The following is an 11,454-nucleotide window of genomic DNA, read 5'->3' as shown; positions in this document are numbered from 1 at the left end:
GGAAGGGATTTCCCAGTTTGGGAAGGGGTTTCCCCAGTTCTGGGATGTGTTTCCCAGTTCCAGGAAGGGATTTCCCAGTTCCAGGAAGGGATTTCCCCAGTTTGGGAAGGGATTCCCCAATTTAAGGAAGGGATTCCCAGTTCCGGGAAGGGATTTTCCCAGTTCAAGAAGGGATTCCCCAGTTCAGGAAGGGATTCCCAGTTTGGGAAGGGCTTTTCCCAGTTCCAGGAAGGGATTTCCCAGTTTGGGAAGGGATTCCCCAGTTCTGGGAAGGGATTCCCCCAGTTTGGGAAGGGATTCCCCCAGTTCCAGGAAGGATTCCCAGTTCAAAAAGGGTTTCCCAGTTCCAGGAAGGGGTTTCCCCAGTTCCAGGAAGGGGTTTCCCCAGTTCCGGGAAGGGATTCCCCAGTTCCAGGAAGGGATTCCCCAGTTCCAGGAAGGGATTTCCCCAGTTCCAGGAAGGGATTCCCCAGTTCCAGGAAGGGGTTTCCCAGTTCCGGGAAGGGGTTTCCCAGTTCCGGGAAGGGATTCCCCCAGTTGAGGAAGGGATTCCCAGTTCTGGGAAGGGATTCCCCAGTTCCGGGAAGGGATTCCCCAGTTCCGGGAAGGGATTCCCCCAGATCCAGAAAGGGATTCCCAGTTTGGAAAGGAATTTCCCAGTTTGGGAAGGGATTCCCCAGTTCCAGGAAGGGATTCCCCCAGTTTGGGAAGGGATTCCCCAGTTCCAGGAAGGGATTCCCCCAGTTCCAGAAGGGATTCCCCAGTTCTGGGATGGGTTTCCCAGTTCCAGGAAGGGATTTCCCAGTTTGGGAAGGGATTCCCCAGGTCCAGGAAGGGATTCCCCCAGTTCCAGAAGGGATTCCCCAGTTCTGGGACGGGTTTCCCAGTTCCAGGAAGGGATTTCCCAGTTTGGGAAGGGATTCCCCAGGTCCAGGAAGGGATTCCCCCAGTTCCAGAAGGGATTCCCCAGTTCTGGGACGGGTTTCCCAGTTCCAGGAAGGGATTTCCCAGTTTGGGAAGGGATTCCCCAGGTCCAGGAAGGGATTCCCCCAGTTCCAGAAGGGATTCCCCAGTTCTGGGACGGGTTTCCCAGTTCCAGGAAGGGATTTCCCAGTTTGGGAAGGGATTCCCCAGTTTCGGAAAGGGATTCCCCAGTTCAGGAAGGGATTTCCCAATTTAAGGAAGAGATTCCCAGTTCCGGGAAGGGATTTCCCAGTTCAGGAAGGGATTCCCCCAGTTCGGGAAGGGATTCCCCCAGTTCCAGGAAAGGAATTCCCAGTTCCAGGAAGTGTTTCCCAGTTCCAGGAAGGGATTTCCCAGTTCCAGGAAAACCCTCAATGGTTCAAATCTGGGCAGAAAGTTGGTGGCCACCACCTGATGGGACTGCAATGACGGTGGCCACCACCAGAGGGGGCTGCAAACACGGTGGCCACCACCAGAGGGGGCTGATACGACAATGGCCACCACCTGATGGGGCTGATAAGACGGTGGCCACCACCTGATGGGACTGCAATGACGGTGGCCACCACCTGATGGGGCTGATACAACAGTGGCCACCACCTGCTGGGGCTGCAATGATGGTGGCCACCACCAGAGGGGGCTGATAAGACGGTGGCCACCACCTGATGGGACTGCAATGATGGTGGCCACCACCTGATGGGGCTGATACAACAGTGGCCACCACCTGATGGGGCTGAGAAGACAATGGCCACCACCTGCTGGGGCTGATAGGACGGTGGCCACCACCAGAGGGGGCTGCAAACACAGTGGCCACCACCTGAGGGGACTGCAATGATGGTGGCCACCACCTGATGGGACTGCAATGACGGTGGCCACCACCAGAAGGGGCTGCAATGACGGTGGCCACCACCTGAGGAGGCCGGTAAGACAATGGCCACCACCTGATGGGGTTGATAAGACAATGGCCACCACCTGAGGAGGCTGCAAACATGATGGCCACCACCTGATGGGGCTGCAATGATGGTGGCCACCACCTGAGGAGGTTGCAAACACAGTGGCCACCACCTGATGGGGCTGATAAGACGGTGCCCACCACCTGAGGAGGCTGATAAGACAATGGCCACCACCTGATGGGGATGCAATGATGGTGGCCACGACCAGAAGGGGCTGATAAGATGGTGGCCACCACCTGATGGGACTGCAATGATGGTGGCCACCACCTGATGGGGCTGCAATGATGGTGGCCACCACCTGATGGGGCTGCAATGATGGTGGCCACCACCTGAGGAGGTTGCAAACACAGTGGCCACCACCTGATGGGGCTGATAAGACGGTGCCCACCACCTGAGGAGGCTGATAAGACAATGGCCACCACCTGATGGGGATGCAATGATGGTGGCCACGACCAAAAGGGGCTGATAAGATGGTGGCCACCACCTGATGGAGCTGATAAGACAATGGCCACCACCTGATGGGGCTGAGAAGACGGTGGCCACCACCTGATGGGACTGCAATGATGGTGGCCACCATCTGAGGAGGCTGCAATGATGGTGGCCACCACCTGATGGGGCTGAGAAGACGGTGGCCACCACCTGATGGGACTGCAATGATGGTGGCCACCACCTGATGGGGCTGCAATGATGGTGGCCACCACCTGCTGGGGCTGAGAAGACGGTGGCCACCACCTGATGGGGCTGAGAAGACGGTGGCCACCACCTGAGGAGGCTGCAAACATGATGGCCACCACCTGATGGGACTGCAATGATGGTGGCCACCACCTGCTGGGGCTGAGAAGACGATGGCCACCACCTGATGGGGCTGAGAAGATGGTGGCCACCACGTGCCGGGGCTCTGCTCACCTGCTGGAGGAACATCTGCATGGAGTCCTGGTTGATGACGGCTCCGGTGGCCGCCGCTTGCCCCAGGATGATCTTCTCCGGGCTGGAAGCCAAACTGGGACTGGGCTGGGAAGTCCCCGGTTGCTGGGAGGGCGGCGGTGGGGGTGGTGGGACGTTGAGCTGGAGCTGGGCGGGCTGCTGGGAGGCCGTCTGGACGGTGAGGATGGAGGACTGGTCCGTACTGGGCAAGAGGTTGCCCCCGGAAGCGGGTTGGGGTTGGACGAGGCCGGGACTTTGGCTACTGGTGGTGGCCGAGGCCTGGATGCTGACGGCCTGGCCCAGGTTCTCGGCGGGGTTGAGCATGGCCACCTGGTTGGGCAAGGTCAGGGGCTGATAAGACGGTGGCCACCACCTGATGGGACTGCAATGACGGTGGCCACCACCTGATGGGGCTGATAAGACGGTGGCCACCACCTGATGGGACTGCAATGACGGTGGCCACCACCTGATGGGGCTGATACAACAGTGGCCACCACCTGCTGGGGCTGCAATGATGGTGGCCACCACCAGAGGGGGCTGATAAGACGGTGGCCACCACCTGATGGGACTGCAATGATGGTGGCCACCACCTGATGGGGCTGATACAACAGTGGCCACCACCTGATGGGGCTGAGAAGACAATGGCCACCACCTGATGGGGCTGAGAAGACAATGGCCACCACCAGAGGGGGCTGCAAACACAGTGGCCACCACCTGAGGGGACTGCAATGATGGTGGCCACCACCTGAGGAGGCTGCAATGACGGTGGCCACCACCAGAAGGGGCTGCAATGACGGTGGCCACCAACTGAGGAGGCCGGTAAGACAATGGCCACCACCTGATGGGGTTGATAAGACAATGGCCACCACCTGAGGAGGCTGCAAACACGGTGGCCACCACCTGAGGAGGCTGATAAGATGATGGCCACCACCTGAGGAGGCTGATAAGATGATGGCCACCACCTGAGGAGGCTGCAAACATGATGGCCACCACCTGATGGGACTGCAATGATGGTGGCTACCACCTGAGGAGGTTGCAAACACAGTGGCCACCACCTGATGGGGCTGATAAGACGGTGCCCACCACCTGAGGAGGCTGATAAGACAATGGCCACCACCTGATGGGGATGCAATGATGGTGGCCACGACCAAAAGGGGCTGATAAGATGGTGGCCACCACCTGATGGAGCTGATAAGACAATGGCCACCACCTGATGGGGCTGCAATAATGGCCACCACCTGAGGAGGCCGGTAAGACAATGGCCACCACCTGATGAGGTTGATAAGACGGTGGCCACCACCTGATGGGACTGCAATGATGGTGGCCACCATCTGAGGAGGCTGCAATGATGGTGGCCACCACCTGATGGGGCTGAGAAGACAATGGCCACCACCTGATGGGGCTGAGAAGACGGTGGCCACCACCTGAGGAGGCTGCAAACATGATGGCCACCACCTGATGGGACTGCAATGACGGTGGCCACCACCTGCTGGGGCTGAGAAGACGGTGGCCACCACCTGCTGGGGCTGAGAAGACGGTGGCCACCACCTGAGGAGGCTCTGCTCACCTGCTGGAGGAACATCTGCATGGAGTCCTGGTTGATGACGGCTCCGGTGGCCGCCGCTTGCCCCAGGATGATCTTCTCCGGGCTGGAAGCCAAACTGGGACTGGGCTGGGAAGTCCCCGGTTGCTGGGAGGGCGGCGGTGGGGGTGGTGGGACGTTGAGCTGGAGCTGGGCGGGCTGCTGGGAGGCCGTCTGGACGGTGAGGATGGAGGACTGGTCCGTACTGGGCAAGAGGTTGCCCCCGGAAGCGGGTTGGGGTTGGACGAGGCCGGGACTTTGGCTACTGGTGGTGGCCGAGGCCTGGATGCTGACGGCCTGGCCCAGGTTCTCGGCGGGGTTGAGCATGGCCACCTGGTTGGGCAAGGTCACCCCTTGGATGACCGTTTGGCCAGTTTGACCCAAAGACGCGGCTACAGAAGGTTGGCTTTGGGTGGTCAAACTGCCCGCCAAGGAAACGGGCATCTGGAAAAGAGCCGGTTGGCCAACTTGACCCGGTTGGAGTTGGATGGGGGCCGAGAGGATGTGGGCCGTGCCGTGGGCGTTCTGCGAGGTGAGGACCTGGCCCAGGTTCAACTGCCCGGCGATGTTCTGGTTGGTGAGGATCTGGGCCGGCAACGCTTGGTTGGTTATCAACTGGCCACCGGGTCCTTGGCTAGTGATGATGTGGGCTTGGCCGGTTGGGTGGGAGGTGGTCAAGATCTGCCCACCCATGTTGGCCTGAAGAGCCGAGAGCTGCTGGGGGAGCTGGACGGCCGAGGCGCCGGCCAGTTGGCCGGGGAGGAGGAACTGGTTTTGACCTTGGAGCATGGCCTGGGGGACGTGCTGGGCCGGGATGACGATGCTGCTGCCCTGGTTGAGGAGGTGGACGCTCATGGGCTTGTTGAGGGCCTGCTGTTGGGGTGGTGGCTGCTTGAAGACGTTGGCCGGGAGCCCTTGGGGGAAGCCCGAGAGGACCACGTTCTGGCCGGGTTTGCCGGCCATGAAGGTGAGGTTCTGCTGGGCCTTCTGCTGCTGGAGGGCGGCTTCGTTCTGGATGGTGAGGGTGGTGTTGTTGGAGGAGAAGGGTTTGGGGGTGATCTGGTAGAGCTTCTGCTGGAGGACGCCGGCGGGTTTGGGTTGGATGGGGGTGGGCGTGCGGTGGATGATGACGTTTTGGGCTTGGACCAAAGGGCTGCTCAAGTTGGAGGTGACGGTGAGGGGTTGGGAACCTTGAGTCCCGGCCACGCTGCCGAACATGGAGTTGCCGTTGAGCGTGGTGGTGGCCACCGTGGGCAAGTTCTTCTGGATGACCAACCCGGCGCTTTGAGGAGACACCCCCGTGGAAGCCAAGGTGACCTGCTGCTGCTCGGGCGCCGGTTGGGTGATGTAGCTGCCCACGGGCATGGTGGCCACCTGGGAGGGTTGGACCTGCTTGGCGATGATCTGCTGGCCCGATTGGTTGATGGCCATCACCTGTTGTCCCACCACCTGGATGGGCCCGATCCCCAAGGTCCCGCTGGGGCTCCCGTTGGGCAAACCCTGCAGGTTGGAGATGGGTTGGATGGTGACGTTGCCCAACCCCACCTGCTGGAGGAAGGGTTGGACGCTGATGGCCTTGTTGACCACGTCGGCCCCCACCGACTGTTGCACCAAGGCCTGGTGGGTGAGGACGGCGGGGGGCTGAAGGCCGATGAGGTCCGCCCCGCCGGAGAAGATCTGGGGGGTGCCATCGGACGCCGTCTGCACCACGGGTTGGAGGGTGGGCAGCTGGAAGGACCCCAAATCCAACTCGGCCTCGGCCTCCAAGGTCTGCTCGGTGATGTTGGCCTCCTGCAGGCTCTGCTGGAGGATGTCGCAGGGTTGGTCCGAGTTCTGCAGGTTGGTCCCGCCGCCCGAGGGGGACCCCAAAATGTCATCTTCTAAAAAATCCAGGTCCACGCTGGCGGGGGGTTGGCTCTGCTCCGTGCTCAGGTGGTTGCCCGAGGCCTCCTGGACGTGCAACTGGGAGACGGTGGGGTGGGAGGGGAGAAGAAAGGAGAAGACATTGAGCTCTGGTGCTGGGAGAAGAGCTTCCGGGCAAGAAGCCTCCAGTCAAGAAGCCTTGAGCTTCCTCCAGAAGAAGCCTCTGAGCTTCCTCCAGAAGAAGCCTTGACCTTCCTCCAGAAGAAGCCCCGAGCTTCCTCCAAGAGCTTCCTCCAGAAGAAGCCTTTGAGCTTTTTCCAGAAGTCCTGAGCTTCCTCCAGAAGAAGCCTCTGAGCTTCCTCCAGAAGAAGTCTTGGAGCTTCCTCCAGAAGAAACCTTGGAGCTTCCTCCAGAAGAAGATCCAAGTTTCCTCCAGAAGAAGCCTTTGAGCTTCCTCAAGAAGAAAGCTTGGAGCTTCCTCCAAAAAAAGCCTTGGAGCTTCCTCTAGAAGATGACCTGAGCTTCCCCCAAAAGAAGAAGCCCTGAGCTTCCTCCAAAAGAAACCTTTGAGCTTCCTCCAGAAGCCCTGACCTTCCCCCAGAAGAAGTCCCGAGCTTCCTCCAGAAGAAGCAGAAGAAACCTTTGAGCTTCCTCCAGAAGAAGCCTCTGAGCTTCCTCCAGAAGAAGAAGCCCTGAGCTTCCTCCAAGCTCAAGACAAAAGAGCTTCCTTGGCCACTTCCAGGAGCCACCACCGCGATGTGGTGGCCCAGCCCCCTCCTCGTTAAGCGCTGAGAGCGTTTTGGCCCCGCCCCCCCTTAATTAACACCCGGCATCGTTTGAGGGCGGGAGATGCCACCAAACAAACAACTGGAGGAACCAACGAACGGCGCCTTCAAACCACCTCAAGCCACCAAATGGGACAATTCCCACCACCTCCCTTCCCTCTTCAACATTTTTTAGGCCTTTTTTTGGGGAAAAAAGCCTAAAAACATGGTAAAAACCCAGCCCTTTTCCCTCAGGAGCTGCCCCCCCCGTCGCCGTGGGTCGCCCCATAGCGAGGGCGGCGAAGAATTGGGGAAATAAAGGGAAAATCCACCGTGCAGCCCAAATTGGAACGTCCCCCCCCCAACCCCGTGCCTCTGGAAAACCCAGGAAATTAAAAAAAAATTAAAATAATAACCCAAACCCAGCAAATTAGAAGAAATCTCAACCGGAGCGAAGGCGGCGGAAGCTTTTCCCGAAATTTGGTCAAAAAAAGAATAAAATAAAGCGCGATGGGATAAAAAAAAATGGAATAAAAATAAAATTAAAAAAAAAAAAAAAGAAAAATAATCGAGATTTTTATTAAAACGGAACTGGAAATAGAGAAAAAACAGAGAAAAAAAAATTATAATAATTCATGCTTGGGGTTATCCATGCAGTGACCCATGCTTTTGGGGGAAAATGATAAAAAAAAGGGGATTTTTTTATTTTTAAGTGAAAATGCTTCGATTCCCCCCCAAGGGGGGGGCGAGAGGAGCTTTTTTTCCTTCTCAAAAACCTCATTTTAAACATCCAAATTCTCCCAATTCTCCCCAAATTTTCCCAGTTCTCCACAATTCTCCCACATTCTCCACAATTTTCCCCAAATTCTCCCAATTCCTCCCAATATTTTCCCAGTTCTCCCCAATTTTCCCCAAATTGCCCCAATTCGTCCCACATTCTCCCCAATTCTCCCACATTCTTCCAAATTTTCCCCAAATTCTCCCCAATTTTCCCAGTATTCTCCCAGTTCTCCCCAATTCTCCCAAAATTCTCCCAGTTCTCCCACATTCTCCCCATTTCTCCCAAATTCTCCCCAAATTGTCCCAAATTCTCCCCAAATTCTCCCCAATTCCTCCCACATTCTCCCAATATTCTCCCAGTTCTCCCCAGTTCTCCCTATTTCTCCCAAAATTTTCCCAATTCTCCCACATTCTCCCCATTTATCTCAAATTCTCCCCAATTCCTCCCAAATTCTCTCAATATTCTCCCTATTTCTCCCCAAATTTTCCCCAAATTTTCCCACATTCTCCCCATTTATCTCAAATTCTCCCCAATTCCTCCCAAATTCTCCCCAATTCCTCCCAAATTCTCCCAATATTCTCCCTATTTCTCCCAAATTCTCCCAAAATTTTCCCAATTCTCCCAAATTCTCCCCAATTCCTCCCACGTTCTCCCAATATTCTCCCAAATTCTCCCAAAATTTTCCCAAATTCTCCCCAATTTCCCCCAAATTCCCCCCAATTCGTCCCAAATTCTCCCAAAATTCTCCCAGTCCCCCACGGGGGTGCGAGACTTTCACTTTCTGCCCCCCATTTTTTGTTTCCAACCCCAAAGGGCTCTAAAAGCAGAATTTTTTTAATTTTTTTTTTCCCAAAGCGGGTGAAATTCACCCCATTTTTTTCCCCGCCCCTCTCCCGGAGACGGAGGGGAAAAAAACAAATTTGGAGAAACTCTAGAAATTCTTAAGGAATAATCCCTGCTCCTCGGGCTGGGGAAGAGATGGAAAAATAAAAGGTTGGGAATTAACCGAAAAAAATAAAAAAAGGGAGGGGGAAAAAAATAAAAAGGAGAGTTTTTGAAAGTGATTATTTCTAAGTAGAAATTCCAAATACATACCCCAGCACCTTCAAAAAAGGCACTGGCTGCATCTCCTGTGTTGTCCAGGAGATCATCACTGTCAATCTGGAATTAAAAAAGATGTAATTTACTTATTTTTTGAGCTAGAATATGGCCCCAAAAAAATTTTAAAAATAATAAAAATTAGGGGAAAATAGAGAAAAATGAGGGAAAAATAGAGAAAAATGGGGAGCGTGGAGGGAGGGGCTGCCCCCGCGCCAAGGGGCGACCTCCCTCCCCGTCTTGTCTCAAAACACCCCAAATCCCACTCAAAAAAGTGCTCAAAATTCCAAAGATGCTCAACTTGGGGGGGGGAGGGTGTTTTTTTCCAAAAAATTGGAAACACCCCCCAAAAATAGGGAGTTTGAGGGAAGGTTTTTTGGGGGAAAGAAGGAAGGAAACGGGCGCTCACCTTTTCGGATCCATGTAAAAAATCGTTCAAGGCCTGTGGGTCGCTGGAAAAGAAGAGGGGGAAACACCATTAATTAACCCATTTTAATTAATGCATTGACCCCCCCACCCCCAGAAATCCTCCGAAGGGCAATAATTAATTAATTCTATTAATTAATGATATTAATTAAGCTCTAGGTGTGCTGAGAAGGTAAATATTCTTCTCCGCCGCCATTTATTCCCCTTCCCCCGCTTCATTCTGCCCCGCCCCAATTAACAACACTTCCTTAATTAGGATTGGACAAACGAGCCCGGGAAGAAGTCGTTAGGGCCACCCGCTAACGAAGGTGCTGCTGGGCCACCAGGGAGGGGAGTCAAACAAAACCAAACCCAAACCAGGTGGTTTTTTGGGGGGTAAAATAGGGAAAATGGGTTTTTCCACGTTATGGGTGCGACGAGGGGGCGCACGAGGATTTTTCCTCGTGCAAAATCGTGCAAACACACCCAAATCCTCCCCCCACACCCCCAAATTTGGGGGTCACTCACCAAATTACATCTAGCAGGCACCGGCCGTCTTCATCATCCATGTCAACTGGAAGAGCGGAGAGAGAGACACCTGGTTATGGGGAGGAGCCGCCCCACAAGTGACCCCCAACCCCCAGCCCCAACGATGAGGAGGATGATGATGATGATGCCCCAAGGGCGGGGGGGGGACAAGGGACACCCCAACAGGAGGGGACACCACTCCTGAAGCACCGGGGAACTTCCAAGATCAACCAACCCTTCCCTGGGTTGAGCCCAACTGGGGCCACCAGACTTGAGAGCGGCTTGGAAGAGGATCCCAGTTGAACGTTGGCCAACTGAGGCCCAAGGAGGGTGGCCCTCATGGACCCCAGTTCAACGTTGGTCAACTGAGGCCCAAGGTGGGTGGCTCAGGTGGACTCCAGTTCAACATTGGCCAACCAAGGCCCAAAGAAGGTGGCCTTCATGGACCCCAGTTCAACGTTGGCCAACTGAGGCCCAAGGTGGGTGGCCCTCATTGACCCCAGTTGAACGTTGGCCAACTGAAGCCCAAGGAGGGTGGCCCTCATGGACCCCAGTTCAATGTTGGCCAACGTGACACAAGGAGGCTGGCCCAGATGGACCCCAGTTCAACGTTGGCCAACTGAGGCCCAAGGTGGGTGGCCCTCATGGACCCCAGTTCAACATTGGCCAACCAAGGCCCAAGGAGGGTGGCCCAGGTGGACCCCAGTACAACGTTGGCCAACCGAGGCCCAAGGTGGGTGGCCCTCATGGACCCCAGTTCAATGTTGGCCAACCAAGGCCCAAGGAGGGTGGCCCAGGTGGCCCCCAGTACAACGTTGGCCAACCGAGGCCCAAGGTGGGTGGCCCAGATGGACCCCAGTTCAATGTTGGCCAACCAAGGCCCAAGGAGGCTGGCTCAGAGGGACCCCAGTTCAACGTTGGCCAACTGAGGCCCAAGGAGGGTGGCCCAGATGGCCCCCAGTTCAACGTTGGTCAACTGAGGCCCAAGGAGGGTGGCCCAGATGGCCCCCAGTTCAACGTTGGTCAACTGAGGCCCAAGGAGGGTGGCCCAGATGGCCCCCAGTTCAACGTTGGTCAACTGAGGCCCAAGGAGGGTGGCCCAGATGGCCCCCAGTTCAACGTTGGTCAACTGAGGCCCAAGGAGGGTGGCCCAGATGGCCCCCAGTTCAACGTTGGTCAACTGAGGCCCAAGGAGGGTGGCCCAGATGGCCCCCAGTTCAACGTTGGTCAACTGAGGCCCAAGGAGGGTGGCCCAGATGGCCCCCAGTTCAACGTTGGTCAACTGAGGCCCAAGGAGGGTGGCCCAGATGGCCCCCAGTTCAACGTTGGTCAACTGAGGCCCAAGGAGGGTGGCCCAGATGGCCCCCAGTTCAACGTTGGTCAACTGAGGCCCAAGGAGGGTGGCCCAGATGGCCCCCAGTTCAACGTTGGTCAACTGAGGCCCAAGGAGGGTGGCCCAGATGGCCCCCAGTTCAACGTTGGTCAACTGAGGCCCAAGGAGGGTGGCCCAGATGGCCCCCAGTTCAACGTTGGTCAACTGAGGCCCAAGGAGGGTGACCCTCATGGACCCCAGTACAATGCTGGCCAACTGAAGCC

At 56.3% G+C, this 11,454-nt stretch overlaps 1 protein-coding gene across 1 annotated transcript in view; it reads right to left on the bottom strand.

Annotated features, from left to right (window-relative positions):
* The window catches only part of GLTSCR1 (glioma tumor suppressor candidate region gene 1), a gene marked incomplete at its 3' end in the record, with an annotated part of 25,560 nt that extends 15,655 nt beyond the window's left edge, over positions 1-9,905 (bottom strand). Inside the window, exons 1-7 of the mRNA XM_014949420.1 lie at positions 9,859-9,905; positions 9,335-9,377; positions 8,923-8,988; positions 4,405-6,381; positions 4,076-4,270; positions 2,820-3,839; positions 2,429-2,676 (exon numbers count right to left, since the gene is read on the bottom strand). Of these exons, the coding sequence (XP_014804906.1) occupies positions 2,429-2,676; positions 2,820-3,839; positions 4,076-4,270; positions 4,405-6,381; positions 8,923-8,988; positions 9,335-9,377; positions 9,859-9,899 (3,590 nt within the window). The remainder of the gene's footprint in view (positions 1-2,428; positions 2,677-2,819; positions 3,840-4,075; positions 4,271-4,404; positions 6,382-8,922; positions 8,989-9,334; positions 9,378-9,858) is intronic.
* Between the last annotated feature and the right edge of the window lie 1,549 nt (positions 9,906-11,454).

This window comes from Calidris pugnax, unplaced genomic scaffold (assembly GCF_001431845.1).
Source record: "Calidris pugnax isolate Ruff unplaced genomic scaffold, ASM143184v1 scaffold202, whole genome shotgun sequence".
Taxonomy (NCBI): Eukaryota; Metazoa; Chordata; class Aves; order Charadriiformes; family Scolopacidae; genus Calidris; species Calidris pugnax.
Note: the sequence above shows the minus strand (reverse complement) of the source record. Positions and strands in the feature narration are given on the sequence as shown.